Source organism: Mytilus trossulus, chromosome 2 (genome assembly GCF_036588685.1).
Source record: "Mytilus trossulus isolate FHL-02 chromosome 2, PNRI_Mtr1.1.1.hap1, whole genome shotgun sequence".
NCBI lineage: Eukaryota > Metazoa > Mollusca > Bivalvia > Mytilida > Mytilidae > Mytilus > Mytilus trossulus.
In genome coordinates, this window is record NC_086374.1 from 62,659,479 (window position 1) to 62,679,146 (window position 19,668).

The 19,668-nt window shown below is 30.3% G+C and overlaps 2 protein-coding genes across 5 annotated transcripts in view; one reads left to right on the forward strand and one right to left on the reverse strand.

Annotated features, from left to right (window-relative positions):
• LOC134707737 (procollagen galactosyltransferase 1-like) overlaps positions 1-5,163 on the reverse strand; it is a 29,295-nt gene extending 24,132 nt beyond the window's left edge. For both annotated transcript variants that reach the window (XM_063567756.1, XM_063567755.1), the window contains exons 1-2: positions 4,926-5,163; positions 3,588-3,700 (exon numbers count right to left, since the gene is read on the reverse strand). In XM_063567756.1, the coding sequence (XP_063423826.1) occupies positions 3,588-3,700; positions 4,926-5,134 (322 nt within the window). In that variant the 5' untranslated portion in view covers positions 5,135-5,163. The remainder of the gene's footprint in view (positions 1-3,587; positions 3,701-4,925) is intronic.
• A 227-nt stretch (positions 5,164-5,390) lies between these two features.
• LOC134707738 (L-proline trans-4-hydroxylase-like) lies at positions 5,391-18,281 on the forward strand. 3 transcript variants are annotated; one of them, XM_063567758.1, is made up of 10 exons: positions 5,391-5,431; positions 7,789-7,810; positions 8,779-8,857; positions 10,381-10,462; positions 11,456-11,566; positions 12,392-12,483; positions 13,548-13,638; positions 14,185-14,314; positions 15,307-15,458; positions 16,200-18,281. In XM_063567758.1, the coding sequence occupies exons 2-10, from the start codon at positions 7,798-7,800 to the stop codon at positions 16,317-16,319; spliced, it is 870 nt and encodes a 289-aa protein (XP_063423828.1). In that variant the 5' UTR covers positions 5,391-5,431; positions 7,789-7,797; the 3' UTR covers positions 16,320-18,281. The 3 variants fall into 3 exon arrangements, with proteins under 3 accessions (XP_063423828.1, XP_063423827.1, XP_063423829.1); XM_063567757.1 differs by having other exon boundaries at positions 5,393-5,434; positions 7,790-7,810; XM_063567759.1 differs by having other exon boundaries at positions 5,409-5,441; positions 7,790-7,810.
• Positions 18,282-19,668: the final 1,387 nt, after the last annotated feature.

Below are 19,668 nucleotides of genomic sequence, written 5' to 3' on the forward strand. Positions count from 1 at the left end.
TACTTTTTATAGTGTTATACTACTTTTAACAATATTACAGAATATAAATTAAAGATATTACTTGTTTTTACTCAATAAAAGTGCAATTTCACTTCAAGAATTCGATTTGTATGTCTTGTATACAAAATATAATGTCCGCCATAATGTTTTTAACAAGGAATTTGCCTACAAGATATATTATCTGAAGATTGTGTGTACTTTTATTAATTATGTAAAGAGTCTTATAACAACACTTTAGGGACTGCTGCAGAAATTTATTGATTGACATGTTTCGGTGCCTAGTCCCTAGACCTGAGGTATCCCCTTTATGGACTCTACCGTACTACAAATTCACCAGGCGTTGGTTCACTTTTGGTTTGTAATTGATTTTATTAATTATGAACACCTTAAACCTTATAATTGTATACTGTAACACTAATTTAAGCAGTATAACATGTATAACACCATTAAACAAGAGGCTCTCAAGAGCCTGAATCGCTCACCTTAATTCTTTTGGTTAAATCTCTCATCAATGATTATTTTGGCTTTTCAATTTATATAAATGTTTTTTGGATCGTCCTATTTTCTTCAAAAGCCAAAAAAAATAATCATTTTCTCCTATGTTCTATTTTAGCCATAGTAGCTATGTTTCTTGACATACAAGGAAATAAAATATAAAATTTATACTAGATACTCTGAAACTCATTTAGCCTAAGTTTGGCTGAAATTGATACAGCAGTTTCAAAGGAGAAGATTTTTTAAAGTAAGTCAACATGATGAACAAATTGTGAAAAAAGTCTTTAAAGGGCAATAACTCCTTAAGGGGTCAATTGACAATTTTGGTCAAATTGACTTAATTGAAGATCTTACTTTGCTGAACATTATTGCTGTTTACAGTTTATTTCTATCTATAATTATATTCAAGATAATAAACAAAAACAGCAAAATTTCCTTAAAATTATCAATTCAGGGGCAGCAACCCAACAACAGGTTGTCTGATTCATCTGAAAATTTCAGGGCAGATAGATCTTGACCTGATAAACAATATTACCCCTGTCAGATTTGCTCTAAATGCTTTGGTTTTTGAGTTATAAGCCAAAAACTGCATTTGACCCCTATGTTCTATTTTTAGCAATGGCGACCATGTTTGTTGATAGATCATAACTTCGGATACAATTTACAAACAAGATACCCTAAGGAACATTCAGTTAAAGTTTGGAAGTATTTGGCCCAGTAGTTTCAGAGGAGAAGATTTTTGTAAAAATTAACTAAGATTTACGTAAAATGGTTAAAAATTGACTATAAAGGGCCATAACTCCTAAAGGGGTCAACTGACCATTTACGTCATGTTGACTTATTTGTAAATCTTACTTTGCTGAACATTATTGCTGTTTACAGTTTATCTCTATCTATAATAATATTCAAGATAATAACCAAAAACAGCAAAATTTCCTTAAAATTATCAATTCAGGGGCAGCAACCCAACAACAGGTTGTCTGATTCATCTGAAAATTTCAGGGCAGATAGATCTTGACCTGATAAACATTATAACCACTTGTCAGATTTGCTCTAAATGCTTTGGTTTTTGAGTTATAAGCCAAAAACTGCATTTGACCCCTATGTTCTATTTTTAGCAATGGCGACCATGTTTGTTGATAGATCAAAACTTCGGATACAATTTACAAACTAGATACCCTAAGGAACATTCAATTAAAGTTTGGTCGTATTTTGCCCAGTAGTTTCAGAGGAGAAGATTTTTGTAAAAGATTACTAAGATTTACGAAAAATGGTTAAAAATTGACTATAAAGGGCAATAACTCCTAAAGGGGTCAACTGACCATTTCCGTCATGTTGAATTATTTGTAAATCTTACTTTGCTGAACATTATTGCTGTTTACAGTTTATCTCTATCTATAATAATATTCAAGATAATAACCAAAAACAGCAAAATTTCCTTAAAATTACCAATTCAGGGGTAGCAACCCAACAACGGGTTGTCTGATTCATCTGAAAATTTCAGGGCAGATAGATCTTGACCTGATAAACAATATTACCCCATATCAGATTTGCTCTAAATGCTTTGGTTTTTGAGTTATAAGCCAAAAACTGCATTTGACCCCTATGTTCTATTTTTAGCAATGGCAACCATGTTTGTTGATAGATCAAAACTTCGGATACAATTTATAAATTAGATACCCTAAGGAACATTCAGTTAAAGTTTGAAAGTATTTGGCCCAGTAGTTTCAGAGGAGAAGATTCTTGAAATAGTTTACGACGACAGACGACGACAGACGACGGACGACAGACGACAGACGACAGACGACAGACGACAGACGACAGACGACAGACGACAGACGACAGACGCCAAGTGATGGCATAAGCTCACTTGTCCCTTCGGGACAGGTGAGCTAAAAACTTGTTATAAAGATATATCAGCATGATCAGTTTGTTTTGGGGATATTACGTTGTTCTTGTATTTCTCTGGAAATCGTGGTACCCGATTAAACCATTATTGTACATATATTCTGTAAGCATGATTAGATAGTAACTATACATGCATGAAGTTAATGTGATGTTATTATATCATGTATATGGTTATATTGTATCTGCTAATTATTTAAATTGATAATTTTGAAGTTTGGTCTCTGTCTAGTAATCCTGTCTTTACATGTCTGCATTTTGACTTGTACACTATTGGACATCCTTAAAGGGTTTTTTCATCTGTGGTTTATATGAAAAAACTATTGTTCTTAATGATCTACATTGAATTTTGTATCCGAGGACACAAGAAAATACTGTAAATTCAGAAATTATTGCATGTATTTAGTATTGAGATTTTTCAAGAATGGACATGATGGACAAAAATTGGAGTACAAATATTATAACATATGTATTGCAATTTTAAACAAGAATGTGTCCATAGTACATGAATGCCCCACTAGCACTATCATTTACTATGTTCAGTAGACCTTGAAATTGGGGTCAACACTTTAATTTTGAATTAAAATTAGAAAGATATTATCATAGGAAACATGTGTACTAAGTTTCAAGTTGATTGGACTTTAACTTCATCAAAAACTACCATGACCAAAAACTTTAACCTGAACTTCACACTATCATTTTCTATGTTCAGGGGACCATAACATTGGAGTCAAAACTATAATTTGGCATTAAAATTATAAAGATCATATCATGGGGAACATGTGTACTAAGTTTCAAGTTGATTGGACTTCAACTACTTTAAAAAACTACCTTGACCAAAAACTTTAACCTGAAGTGAAAGGACGCACGGACGCACAGACGGACGAACAGAGGCACAGACCAGAAAACATAATGTCCCTCTACTATCGTAGGTGGGGCATAAAAAAAGTGCATACAGATCTATATCTTACATGTAGCTATTAAAATGTGAGTTCTAATTGTTGTTATCCTCACCCTGTGGCATTATACATATTAATAAAATCTTGCACTGATTTCTGAATTTACAGTAAGATGATTTGGAAAATTGAATTATATATATCAGTATATATATCATTATATGATCATAATGGTTAAATTTCTAATTATAGCTCTAGAAAGTTTTGAAAAAAAAACATCAGAAAAATTACCTTGAGTATTAGTATCAATTCTAAGATTAACAGAATGGTACTGGTCTTCTACAGCAGCTAACCAATCTCTTAATATTCTATTGGAGTCATCCACATTGTGGTCACTTCTTATCCTGCAAATATACGTGGAAAAATCTGTTAGAATAGAACTGAAGTAATGTTTTATCATGTTTATCAGTAAGCTATGATAATGAAGATGTTGCTCATTTAAACATTAAAACGGCAAAATTGTTCTTGAATTTGAACCACTCAACAAACTGGCATGTGCAATAATGAAATAATGGGAATAATAACAGGGAATGTGTACAATAAAACAACAACCCAACTAATAAATAGAAAACACAAGGCCACCAAGTGTAATCTCATAGACAATGAAGATCTCATTTGTCTGTTGTGTTCAGAACACTGCTCATTAAAAATACCCCAATACGATGTAGGCAATTTTTTAAGGCCTTGCACAATTACTTAAAATCTGTGTGCAATTAATTGGGTTTTTAATTTTAATCAATGAGATGAAACATTGAACTCTTATAAAAAATTATGAACTAACCTGTCCAGAGAAAAATCATTAAAGGTATGCATGGTACATTATGTATGTTTTTACATCTCAAAATTAGAGAATTTTAGGGATTGTAAAAAAAATATACTTAAAAAAGAATTTTAAAAAAAAAATAAGGGGAGATTATTCAAAAATTATAATTTTAAACTAATACATGTAATATATAAGTGTATTATTATATACTCTTTCAAGAAGAAAAAAATTACTTACATTATGTACATACTACATTTTAAATGCAAGTAGTACCTGTGACTGACACATGAAAATTCAAGCTGTGTTGTAAATATATATTTATTAATTGAACATGTTGAATAAGGAAATTTTCAAGGAATTTGAAGGGAGATTACTTAAATCTTATATCATGTATATTGTTTATAAAAATATTATTTACATCTTCAAGTAAATAAATATGACTCATTCTTGTATTAAGAACTGAGATTAAGAATCACCTCTGACTAATAGTACACATTCATGTACATTTATTTCATGGCACAATAGACATATGATAGATGAACTGAATCATACATGCATTAGGAAATTCTCAACAGATAACACTTCTATACTGTAATCTGCAAGCTCTTTGACCATTACTACATGTATCTAGCTCATACACATGGGTGAGCCTATTTATGTTTCATCTTCAGTGACTTCACATAAATCATGTAAATACTGACTTCATGCTGGAAATCATTCTCAAATATAACAAAACACTTTTAAAATACATTCAACTTTCTTCTTTACTGAGTATTCAACATTGTAGCACACATGCAATATCTTACCACAAAGAGATTCTATTTTTGGGATAATTCAAATTCTCAAGATGACCAAAGAACCAAGGGAGAACGTGGGCTTTATTCCTTATCAAAATCGCAATCGTCACAGTAGGTTGTAAATATTCATTGCTATCTTCTGAATCACTATTTACAGCTAGCAAGGTTGTGCTAAGCAAGAAAAGTAAGGATATACAGCGACACGTCAGCTTCTCCATCTTCCAAAGTTCTGATACCGATTAGGGACGGGGAGAGGAACGACGTGTACGTTCTTATCTTTGGCATTGCGTGTACTATTGAGATATTTAATATAAACAAAGAAAAAGAAGTTTGCAAGAGGTTTTTTCTGTACAATTTGCTAATAAATATTGAAATAGAGATAGTTATTTCCTTTGATAATGTCACGTAGACAACCTAGTTAAAAGGTAAAATTGTGTATTTTCCGGAAATAATGCGTTGAAAACCCGTGAACGACCCCAATGTTATTGACACCCTCTCCTTATCAGCTGATTAGTGTGGTGTGTGGTAATTTGTTAATTTATAGTTTATATGATTATCGTAAGCTTTGTGTGTTTTCTCATACAAAGAAAATGTTCAATTGCCATATCAAATTTACCCAAGGCTCCAAGGGTGTCTTTAAGAATGTGCTTACTTACTTTCTTGTTGTAATATATGTATAAATTAGTATATATCATGACTATCAGAGACATATAATTTTGTATTATATGGAGACATATAATATTGTATTATATGTCTCTGGTACTTTAAATTTACCAATGACAATGTCTGCAATGGGGAATTAAAATATGTCAGATGTTGCCTCATATCTGAAGAGTGTCATGCTACCTGCAAGTTAAAATCCATCAGGGTGTGTAGCTGAGTAATATTAAGGGTAATGGTCTGAATGGTACATGTATATTATCCTTTGCAATGTGCAAGGCAAATTTTAGCCTCTTTCCAACTCATCATGCTCATCCACATTACTTTTCATTGGTATTAAACTTATTACTTTTGCTCCTCATTATGATCTACTGACTTTGCTGCATGTACATGATGTATTGGTATATTGCTATTATTTTTCTTTTGAATGTGTGTGAAATATTTGCTACTGTACAGAAAGCAAACAACAATCAGTCAGTCATTCATTTACTTTGTACATACACATGTTATCAAATCAAATATTTTATTATTCCAATCTGAATTAAGGACATGAAGGTCTCGTCTCACAAGGGTATTTACAATTAACAAATTATGATAGTATAAGCATCAAACATGAGACATTGTACAGTATATTATGTGACAGATATTGTAATATTAGACAAAATGAAAATAGCATAAGAACAAAATACATTCATGACATTAAAAAGTTATTGTTGAGTATATTTTTGTTCTCCCTTCCTTCATGTTCTTCCTTATTACCATTATTATTTCTATGTTACCATTCAATTGATTTAGGTTTAAAAGTTATACAGAAATAAAATATATAAAAAAACACGGTACAAATGTGCATAACTAAATAGATTAATTGCATGAACAAATTTACATTTCATAAAACTGCATACATGACATATATAACAAGACAAATGCAAGATCAAAGAAAAATCCATAGTAATCTAAAATCTAAACACAATCATTCAGAACTTTTACAGTTGATATTCTTCATTCAATCATTCAATTGACATTAATTCAAATACTTTTGTTAAGATTAAGAAATTACAATAAACATGTAATAAATTAATAGTAAAGATTTAAACCTGTTTCCCCCAAATGCAGATCAAGTCAATATACTGAATTGTATCCCCAGGATAGAAAATTTTGAATTCCTTTGAACAAAATGTTGAATAAAAAAATTAAAAGAACACTGTTTATATTTTTGTTTCAATAAACATGATAAAAATAGAATTGCCTGAAAAACATTGGATAAATTCGACATTTCAGGCCCGTAGCCAGGAATTTCCAAGGGTTGGACTCGCAAACTCGACTTTAACAGTCACAATTCGATCAGAACATTGACTTTAACTGTGCTTATTTGTTTTCAAGGGGGTTTCCCTGGCTACAGGTATGCATTTAATTAAGGTTTATGACCCCTTCTGTAGCCATTTTTGTACAAATTTTTCAAACTTCAATTGTTACAGTATCAAAACTACAGATTTAACGAATAATAGAGATAGGCCATTTTGCATGTTTTGTACATACACCAAGGGGAAACTTGATGCAAAGCAATAATATTTACTGTTTCAATTCATTTAAAAGAAAAAGAGTACAAATTTGTGGCAAATAAACCAAGATTTTTATAGAAAATCCACAGCCTTTTATAAAAAGAATTTTGTTATAAAATTTGAAACAAAGATTACTCGCTTGTTTTTCTATGATGTGCTAGTTGGGTTTTTTATGGAGTGAAGCTGCATTATGCGAGCACCCTAGATTTGCGTTCCACCCAATTAGTGCTGAAATACTTGCCATTGTTATTATCTTTACAAAAAGTTCTTACTAACCTGTAAATACCAAAATACCTTGTGCTGAGGCACTAAAGTCAACTAGCAGTTCAACATAAGAACACATTATAAAGAAGAAAACTTGTTCATGATGCCTTAAACTTTTCAGTGACTGTCAGTATTACCAGATTAGGTTTTAAATTTTACATGTTTTCACATGTTTCAAGCAGTTACTATAAAAAAATGACTATTATATGAATATGCATCACATGCTGAAATTTCTGGTCATTCTTTTTTTCAAATTTGCAAATGCATACAGATTTTAATCAGCATGTTTGAAATTGTATTTGTAATTTTCCAAACATTATTTTATTTGAACCACAAATTTCAAACACAGATATATATCTTATATGTAACATTTTTTCTTCTCCATTTTAGATTGAAAAATGACATCTGCAGGTATGTATACTATTTTACCTCAGATTCAACATTTGATTTTATTGAAATACATGACAGTTTTTTTATGACTAGGACAGGTGCATATACCGTCATATACATGATATAGACATAAAAAGATTTGGTATGCAAATGTATGAGTGCCAATGCCAGACAACTCAAAAAATTACCATATCAAAATTCAGTTATCCTGTTGTGTTAAACATGTTAAAGTCCATATGTCTCAGACTGTCACAACTTACGTCAACTGATATCTTGGAGTACTCAAATCAATTGCAATCACTGTAAAATATGTCCATGTATGATCACCATATGGCAATAACTAAAAGTTAAAACTCACTTCTTTTTGTGCTAATAAAATTGTACCCATTATTATTCAACCTGATCAGGAATATTGCATTAATTGATCACACATTATTTAAAATTCAAACTTTTTACTGATATTTGAACATGTATGCATACAACAAATTTTGAATAAATTTGCAGTAAATGCAGTTCTCTTTTAATAGACAACTTTTGAGTAAGATGCAAATCTGTCAAAAACTCTGGTTTAAGTGAACTTCATTTGTGCGTTTAGGGGCGTCGTCACTTCCATTTCAATGTTGAGCGAGTGGTTGGAAAACTATAATTCTATATTGTACGAATTATTTGGCAAATTGAATTCTAAAAAATGGAAAATCAGCACTGCTGTCATTAAGGAATTGTCATTCAGTACCTACAGAACAACCATTATTTCTAGCTTAACCTTTGTCTGAGACTTTTTGGCCTACATTCTATACAAGCCTATATAAATTTGTACTTTGTTCAACATTGCAATTTGTGAATTCTGTTAATATATACCAACTGAAATTGGTACCAACCTCAATACATGTATATAAATATATTTATACAGGCAATTGAGTTCACAAATAAAATTGTATAATTAGAAGTATATTTTGATTTTATTATTTATTGAGAATAATTTATTATAGACTTCCAGTTTTCACCTATCTTTCAACCGTCAGACAAAATGAAGGAAGACTTTGAAGAACATGGGTATATTATGGTAAGGTTAGTATAGGACAATAGACAGGTCTAAAATTTATGATAACAGCGGCAAAAACACTTCAAAGTATAATTTATATTTTTAAAGGTCAGCTTCACAACTATTATCATCCATGTATAAAAACAATACTTGTTATGTCAATGAGGCAGCAAGCAGAAAAAAAATAATTTGAAAAGGTCTATATATCATGTATATAGAATGTCCTTGGATGATTTCAGTCATTAAAAGTATTAAAATAAATTTCTGTTGGCAATCTGGCTTGAAATCTCTTGTTTCATATGATCGTGTTATATCATGTTTATTTCTGAAAAATAAAAGTTTGAAAATAATCATGCTATTTCAATTCTAGTGTAAGTTGTTAATTTAAATAATTTTTATTTCATAAACAGAGAAAAATGGTTACAATTACAGTGAAGTTATTAATAAGTAACATAGTGAGTCTATTTCAAACAATTCTTCTGTTGGTTTTTTTTTCATAAAAAAAATTTCCCCCCAAAAAATAGGGGTTCTTGTTGGTTAGATATACCAGGATAGCACCTTTAGCTCAAAAGATGGCCTTTGAAATCATTTCTAGTCACCAGGTCTTTCTATGCAAGTTTTAGATAGTTGGATGAGAATTTTTTTAACTTTAAAGTTCAAAGATCACACACCAAACACCCCATGGTCAGAGGTCTACTTTGACCAAATTGGAGCTGCATGACAGTAAAACTTTAATCGAACTAATGTTTACTCAACCATTATTGTAACGTTAATTCTGGTGAACCACATGAAACACCAAATTTGTACTTTAATGTTTGATTTCATATATAATGTAATAATGTCCTGAAGAAGCCACTCTTGATGGCGAAACATTTTGACCATAATATTTTACCTTGGTATAAAACAACTGTGAATACCTTTCGTTATCAATCAGCTAATTATCCTCTCACACAATTCCTTTTTGAGGTATTGGTTCACCATACATAATTAATTTTTATGGTAAAATTTTCTTGAAAGAATTGCAGTTTTATAAGTGTTCATTGTATATACAGTTTATAATTAAAGCTCAAAATATTGAGAATGGAAATGTGGATTGTATCAAAGAGACAACAACCTGACCATAGAAAAAAACAACAGCAAAAGGTCAACAACAGGTCTACAATGTAACGAGAAATTCCCCCACCCGGAGGCGTAAGCTGTTATAGCTACAGCTTTCAATGAGGGCCCTCATGGGGTTTTTGATTATGTGATTACTTGGCCGTTTTTTTAATGATTATTTGATTATTAAGCCAAATATTTCATGATTATTTGATTACCTAGGACTGTATTTTTAGTTTATGATTATTTGATTACTAAAGATAAGCAAATATTTAATGATTATGTGATTATATTGGCAAAAAAATGGTGATTATGTGATTACTAGGACCCCCCCATGAGGGGCCTCTTCAATGTGTGCATATTTTGAGACACTTCTTTTCTGATTTTTTCCATGTTTTTTGTCTTGCATATTAATTCAAGAAATCCTTAGATAATCAACATCTTTTTTCAGAAAACTTCTTGACAAAGACGAGCTAGAGAAAGTAAAGGTGGCACTTGAAGACAATGATGCAATCAGAAAGCATGCTTTTGGGGTATTTTTAGAACTTTATTATACTGTACTACTATTCATTGGAAGCTAACATATATGTAACATTATTCTTGACTTCTGTTCATACTTTGATTTACTTCTAATTCTAATTATTCAGTTGTTCCCCTTTTATAGCAGTCTGAAATGATTTGTGTAAACCCCATATTACTTTAGTCAGTTTTGTGTGTAAAGATACAAGTGAACACAGTGCTGATTCTGTCATTAATATCACCATTATACAGCTCAAAGAACATTACATACATTAACTGTTTTCATAAAGTAATTACATTTTACTTCTTTCAAACAATTCTGTAAACTAACAAAATTTAGTGAGTAATTTATTTTTGCAACTTTTGGTAGTAAAAAAAAAATATAGCAATGATAAATTGTAGCGAATATGTTCAACTTGGATCTTTTCTTATTTAACTACAGCAGATTTATATGATAACTTTTTCTAAAAAGTCTTATCATATGTTTTTTGATTGAGTTAAGTCTGCCAATTGATATTTTATCGTGTGTTTTTCTATGTTGTGATGTTATGCTATTGTTTCAGAAAAAGGGAGAAGGTTTGGATCCATTAAAATGTTTAATCCCGTTGCAAATGTTTGAAACTGTCCTAAGTCAGGAATCTGATGTACAGTAGTTGTCGTTTGTTTATGTAATATATACGTGTTTCTCGTTTCTCGTTTTGTTTATATAGATTAGACCGTTGGTTTTCCCGTTTGAATGGTTTTACACTAGTAAATTTGGGGCCCTTTACAGAGTGTTGTTCGGTGTGGGCCAAGGCTCCGTGTTGAAGGCCGTACTTTAACCTATAATGGTTTACTTTTTAAATTGTTATTTGGATGGAGAGTTGTCTCGTTGGCACTCACACCACATCTTCCTATTTCTATTCAAATTACCATGGAATATAAAATTGTTGACGTGAATGAAAAAGAACTAGAAGATGTTTTACATGTAAATACTAAACAACTAAAATGCATATATTTTTTTAAAGGTTGCAGATGGCAAAGGGAGAGAAAGCATGATGGCACTTTGGAACCATCCAGGTTCTGATGTTACTGGAATGGTGGGAAGGTGTGAGAAAGTTGTAAATACATGTGAAAAGGTCATTATCATTAATGCCTGTACCAAGTCAGGAATATGACAGTTCTTGTCCATTCGTTTTTGATGAGTTTTGTTATTTAATTTTGCCATGTGATTATGGACTTTCCAAATTGATTTTCCTCTAAGTTCAGTATTTATGTGATTTTACTTTTTAGGAGATAATGGAATTGAATTTAAGGTTTTGCTAAGTTATACAATTGGTTTTTTTAAGGCAAGTTTGGTCACTTTGCACCATTATTCAAAATATTTGATTTAACTTTTCTGAAAGGAAATTTTAAGGTCAATTTAAGGTCAATTTGCAGTAAATGGGCTATGACACATATTTTTTTTAATTTTGCATACAATTTTGGCTCGATGATCTTCAACTGAAATTTAAAAAAATAATGTATTTATCTCTTTTAACTTGTGAAATATAACTGACAGATAGAATTTTTTCAAAATAGGTGAATGTTTGTATAAAAGCGCTGGTGAAAAATCATCTTGAATTTAAATTTGCTGGAGAATCATCAAATCTCTGTTCCTTGTCCTTTAGATGAAAATATTACTTTTCTTTAATGTACATAATTTAAAATGGGTGCTTCCCTGGAGATTTTATTTACTAGTTATAAATGACTCACTTTTCTTTTTCAATTAGACATCATTCAATGATGTTACTGAGAATTTTGCAGTTTGAAATTTTGAATTATCATATAATTATTATTGAATTTAATGTACTTCGTTGACATAACTTTGCATTAAAGTCATTGAATGAATTAGTTATTAGTGATCCAGAAGTGAAGTACATTTTGTGATATAATCTGACTGCATATTTCCTTGTTCATTGCAGCTACTTGGTGGAGAAGTCTACCATTATCATACAAAGTTGATGATGAAAGAGCCTTTTACTGGAGGCAGCCATCTGTGGCACCAGGATTATGGGTAAAATCATAAACATAATTACACTTTTGGGATTTAGCTGAATGTTTTCTTCGAAATACCATAGATCTTAGATTTGACATAAAGCAACAGTAACTTTTTAATTGTGACTTCAAATGTTTTAAATTGTGATGCCAAAGGACAAGGTTTGATAAGGCCTGTTTTTGGCCCCCTATTTTCTCATTTTCTAAATATTTTTTTCTAAAACAGAATTGGAAAAATGAAAAAAATAAGGGGACCAAAACGTACATTGTCCCTTCACAGGAACTTGTGTGATTTTATATAATGGCAGACAAATTTGCATATAAGACTAAATACCTCTTTGCTCATTGTTGAAGGCCATATGGTGACCTATAGTTGTTAATGTCTGTGTCATTTTGGCCTTTTGTGGATAGTTGTCTCATTGGCAATCATACCACATCTTCTTTTTTATATATCTATTGAAATACACAGTACAGTGTGTTGTTTTATGATATTGATGTATTATACAAGTCTTTGTATTTGTTTTAAGGTATGTTTTACTCAATGGAATTTCAATTTAGAAATTAACATAAAACAGCTTATACTGATTAGAAACTGTCATCTGGTGAAACTGATATGTGTGCAATATTATTTATAAAACTGTAGTAATTGCAACAGGAATATTTTTTCTGCAACAATAAAACTTTCATTTCAAACTCTAAAAGTATCATTTGTATGCTGTATTATCTGAAACCATAATGATTAATCCACATTGTGAACCTTATTCAACAATCTAGAAAATAAATCCTTGCACAAACATCTAGATTTACAGTATATAAAAATAAGGTATTGTGGTTTGATGGCCATTAAACAACAACCAGTAAATACCAAGGGATAGAGATACAACAGTTCTTTTTTTTTGTTCAAATACTTATAACTATTCGTGGCAATGTCAAGTTTCTTAAAATGGGTTCTTTGATATGTTATTTAGTCCTTATAACTCCTGTTCCTCTGGTAAAATTTTAGAAATAATATTCAGAATTTATATTTTCTTGAAATGAATTCTGTTATACTTCTAATACTATTTAATTCTTTTTTTTTGGTAGATATTGGTATAAGAATGGTTGTTTGTACCCAGATATGATGACAGTATTTATTGCAATAGACAAAATAACAAAAGAGAATGGATGCTTACAGGTAACAACTTAATTTCAGTTTAAACCTTACATGCATAGCCAATTCACATAAGTTACAGAAGGAAAGTTTCACATGTTGTTTTTTTAGGTAAAGATTGCATAAATGCATGAAATGCAAACAAAACTTTGTGATACTGATTTGATATCTAAATCTCTCAAGGCTTATCACCACCTTTTAGATACACAAAATATAGTGGATTAATCATAACATTCTTTTCATCCTATCCTTGAACATTTCCAGAAATTTATTGATTTAATATAGGCTTAGATATTCAAGGCATATAATGATTTTACACTTGTCAATAAAATTAACTTTTGCAAGGTGCAGGAATCTGATATCTGTTCTAAAAATATAAATGTTGTCATTGTTAAAGTTATCTTTAAAAATTGGAGTTATCATCCTTTGTCTAGAATTGCTGTTAAATCAGCTGCAACCAATGCAATATTTAATTTTACTTGCCAATGATCAATTGAAACAATCCTTACCCATAAGCACTTTGATTGAGTGTCTAATTGGATATTTATTTTCCTTTATTTTCAATTTAAGATTTTACGTGGATCACAGATTTGTGGCAGAATAGAACATATTATGGTTGGAGGTCAGACTGGGGCTGATATGGAAAGGGTTAATCAACTAAAAAATGTCTTGAAATTAGAATATGTAGAAATGGAACCAGGTATTCTTGATATTTCATTCATTTGTAAAATAAAAGTGCCTATATATAATGAGCATGCACTGTTTTATAAGAAAATACATCAAAGTCCAGGACTTTTAAAAGACAGTTTGATGTAAAATAAATACTCAAAAGAATAAATATGCTTAAGAAACACACCTGCGCAAAAGCACCTAACTCAGAAAACTTAAAACATGACCAGGAACAAATCTAAAAGTGAAAGCAAATTTTTCACTAAAAATTTGAAAGGCAATCTTCTACAGTGCTTTCAAACCATTTTGATGATTAGTCAAAGTGTTAGTTAATAGGCCTTTTTTATTCCTTCATTTAGTCTGTCTAAGCTGCACTATTATTAAGTTTCCTAGTGTTTATTCATTGATTTCTTTTAAACACTATATGAATGAATAAATGGTTTATTATATAAATAACACAAAAGTGAGAGGGTGATAGAGCAGACTACCACCCTAAGAAAACATTGTCAACTGAGGAGATGCCAAGGTTTACAATACTATTTTGAGGGGTAATGATTTGCTCTATCACCCTTTCAGCTATGTGTTATTTTATTTATGATTATGAATATTCTGTCAGTTTTGTCTTTTAAGTTTAAAAACTGAAAGTACATAACTATGACTTCATGTACATAACAACTTTACAGAAATTATTAGAAATAACTCAAAAGTGAAGCAAGATGTATTTTTAATTTTGACAGTCTGAAAAAATGTTAATGCAAAAAAATGTAGAAGGTAAAACATCTTTGAAATTATGTCATGAATTCAATGCATTGTCCTTTAAATTATATTTTTTTTTATGGTGTGCACGAGAGGGTGACATTAACAAATTATCTCTCGCTGAGCCAGGGGATAGAGTAAATTATCTCCCTTGCATTAACCAATCAAAATCTGTCATTTTAAGATGAAGTATGATAGATATCAATTGGCATTTAGAACTATACATCTACTTAATTATTAATGGAATGTATATATTTGATGTTATAGGTGATGCCCTTTTCTTCCATTCAAATTTGTTACATACAAGTAATGCCAACGACAGCAAGTACAGACGATGGGCATTTTTATGTGCTTATAACAAGAAGAGTAACGACCCTACCATTAAACACCATCATCCATGCTATACACCATTAGAAAAGGTATGTACAAGTCCCATTCATTCTGCTTGATTGATCTATTGTTGATATTTAAAACCACTTTCAGAATATGCTTTATCCTGACAGTCAGGTTTTATTAATGGATAAGGTACAGGAAAACTGGAAAACCTACACACCTTGCTTTGGGCAGCTTACAAATTAACAATCTCAGTATTGACAAACTAGGGAACACTGTATAAAAAATTCTTAGGCCACTTGGTCACAGAGCCCCCCTCTCTGTAATACTGTATGTTGTCAGTTTTATAGATTCCAATTGGATACTCTAGTTATTTGAGCCACGATTAAGTAATCAATAATGCAAAAGACGTAGTCAAAACAGAAAGTAAACAAAACTTGGCCTCAGGTAAAAACAAACCAGTTATTTTGCTGAAACCACTCTGGTTGTGGAATTTTATCATTGTGTTGAATATCCATAATGGGCTGTTTTCTTCTCTTTGGTTGGATTGTTGTTTCTTTGACACATTCCCCTTTTAGATTCTTAATTCTGCTCATTACAAATAGCAAACTGAATTTTGGCAATTATATATCACATTGTAGGATAGCTATATATAGGCCAACTAAATTGGTCTTTTGAGAATGGAAACAGGGAATGTGTCAAAGAGACAACAACAGGACCTGTATTTTTTTCATGCAGGGAAATATATAACAAACCACAATTGTAAGAGAAATAACAATATGATTGCTATTATTATGAATTTCTTATATCATTTCTTATTTTGGTAGGTACCCAACAACGCCATAAAAGAATGTACCAACTTCAGCGACATATCAGGGAAAGACTTCATGGATCCTACCAAAGATAAAACAATCAAAGTGAAACCAAAAGAAGAGGAAACAAACTGAAACTTCATTTCAATAACATTTTCAAAAACCTCAAGATATATTGACTTTAAAAAATCTTATATTAAATAATTTATACATTTTTGTACTATTTTAGCTAATTGTTATTGTCATTTTTCAAAATATTTAATTTGATGTTTAAGATTGTAAATATTAAGATAAATTAAGAATTATTTTTTTTATCAATAGTACTGGGGAGTGTTTGTGGTTACAAGTGTAGTTGGAATATCTAATCAGCTTGACATTTTTAAGCGAGAAGTCATTTTCAGGAAAGGAAAGACTTACACAGTTAAATGTTTAACAATACTGACCAATCATTAGGGCTGTCAGCTTCACAATCTTAATTTAAATATCATGTATTTCATGATCAAGTTATTTGTAAAAGGTCAAATTGAAAGTTACACAGCAAATCAAAAGTTTTATTTACAGTTGACTCAGCATACTGTATAAATGGGTTTCCATATTGCTTTAATTTGTAGTAAAATTTATATTTTTTAGAGTAGGACCACTGTAACATGCATCTCATATGAACCAATTATAAGGCCCCCTTAAAGGTTTTGTAGGACTATAAGAGCCATCCTCCACGTAAAACCCCCATGGGCATTTTGAAAAGTTGGCAGGTATGCCATATTATTCTTGCTGCTAGACAAGAGGAAAGCTTTTTGTCCTTTTTATCATATGCATAAAACTCATAGGATAAAATATGTATCATGACTTTCAAAAAAAATTGGCTTGAGAGTTACTGGTGAAGATAAATTCAGAACGTGTTTTTGGATGAACCAAATTGAATTAGAAAATGTTTTTTTTTATATTACATATACTAAATACATTTCATATATTTCAGCAATGTATCTATATAATGGGTATGATGAATGTGTTTATAAGAAGTTTATTTTGTTCATTTATAAAGATAATGTTAAATCATAATGTGATTTAGAAATATTGTTTATATTTGTTTAATATGTATGTTTTATTATTATCTTTTTGAAAGAGATTTTTTTTTAAATTTATTTGATATTATGAATGAAGACTTTGTTTCAAACGTTAACTGAATAATGGATTTGAATTCAAAACCTGTAAGTAGGGTATTTAATGATTTTATATTTCTTATAAACATGCTTATATTATATATGAATAAATAAGAATCTTCTTTTGTACTTATTAATCATTAAAAATAGAATACATTGAAAATAATTGACTTATTTTCCCAAGTTTAGCAGCCATTATAGATAAAACCCTAGCTTTAAAGTCATATGAAACCAGTGAGTGGTGAAAAATAATGTTTATCCAATTCTTGAACCAATGCATGTATATATCATAAACTTAGTCTTCTGTGCACAATTTTATCATTTTCTACGCAAATATATCTTATAATCATCATTTTTTTTTGTCTCTGTCTGTTAATATGATTGAACAAATATGGCTGCTCATTGAATGCCGTGTTTTGAAGCCAAAGTTTACCGATTGTCACTGTATAGGAAACAAATAACAAAAAGCATGGGTACTGAGCACGTGTTGAACATGTACAATCAGATTAATATGTACAATCAGATTATTGTTTATTTTAATGACAGATCTATGCGTATTGCGATCACTGGATTTTTACAAGGAGGGTTACGCTCAGGTCACTATGCATATTGAAAATATGTCAGCGAATTTCTTCCTGAAAGCAAGCAATCGGAAATAAGTAAACTTCTTCTAAATGAGGACAAATTAAAGAACTTTCCTCAGAAAAAGTATATGTATATAAGTTGTAAAATTAAAACTATCCATTTAGTTATAAAAACATATGCATTTTTTTTTTAATTTGAGGTTTCTTATGACTTTAAATGCATTGGTATTATGTTTAATCATGTCAAAGTTTTAAGGATCTTTGAAATGGACTTATGTTGTTGTTATTATTGGTTAAATGTGTTTATATAAGAGTTTTCATCATTATTTTACATATTTATATGATATTATACAGTTAAAACATGATGCCTGAAGAAAAAAAAAATCAATATGCTAGCATTTGTTTGTTATTAAGTAGAAAGTATCTAATTCTTGATAAATTATGAAACGCCCATGCAGTCTTTATGATTTACAAAAAACAAATTGGGATATAACTGATACTAAGTGAATAAAAGCTGTATCTATTCCAACAGAAAATCCTGTATTAAACTCATTTTTTTCTGCATGATTTTCAACCTGAAAGAGTGTTTTGGTCAATTTTACAACCTGAAACCCCCTGAAACCCAACAGAATTCACCATATCAGAACTAAATTATACTCCATTCCACTATCTAAACTTTATTTACTATTTAAAGAGTCCCAAAATACTTCCTTCATTGATTGTTAATTGTTTTGTATAGGTAAGTTGGACATTGCTAACCATAGACCATTCAAACCAATATCAACTACATCAAAAATGTGGAAAATATGAATTTTTTTCAGTATAATTCGCCAAAAAAGTGTAGATGCTATCAATAATAGCAATATTTTCCAGCAGATATTTGTACAAAAATCTATACCTGATTACCCCTAAAATAAAGCTACCCTGTAATTTCGTAATCTTACACCAAGTCAACCATAAGAGGGTTTTGAAGGCCTTTTACCTCAAAGATGTGAATACCATGTTGAGCAGTGTATTTAACATTGCCTAAAGTGAGAGGTTTAACTAGCCCAAATCCAGGATCAACACAACACTTAAGCATGTACCTGTACCAAGTCAGGAATATGACAGTTGTTATCTAATAGTTTGCTTCTTTGTATGTTGCATGGATTTTTGTTGCACTTAAGTGTTTCTGTTTCTCTGTTTTCCTCTTAGACTTATAGTGGATGTGTTTTCCTCAGTTTTAGTTTGTTATCCGGATTTGATTTCTCTCCATCCATTTATGACTTTCAAAATTTTGTATATAAGTCATAACTGTTGCCTTTATTTATATGTCAACAATCTACAAGGAAAACATAATATTTATATTTTGTTAAAGTTTTAACATCCAAATAAAGTTTCTTGTCATACTTGTTCCGTTTGAGTTGGAGAATTTTCCAATAAACAATATTATACATATTATCAATAATATATTGATTTATATTTTATAGACTTTTAAAAATATTTAATTATTTATCCCAAATATCAGGCATGTTGCGAACCAACATCTGAACAAACGATAGTAATAAACTATTATTTTATGCATGACAAGAATATATGATGATGTTGTCAAAACTCAAAGATTGATTAAATTTTCTTTCTTTCCTTTTTTGTTAAAATTAATAGTTGTTATGCTTATGTTTGTGTAATGTTTTATAAAAAGAGTTTACAATTAGAATAATACTTTATCTCTACAAACACACTTGGGTGCAACTTTTTACC

Coding starts and splice junctions, on each gene's coding strand:
- LOC134707738 (XM_063567758.1), top strand. Junction 8,858..10,380: donor CATGGGTATATTATGGTAAG/GTTAGTATAGGA, acceptor ATCTTTTTTCAG/AAAACTTCTTGACAAAGACG. Junction 11,567..12,391: donor TTGTAAATACATGTGAAAAG/GTCATTATCATT, acceptor TGTTCATTGCAG/CTACTTGGTGGAGAAGTCTA.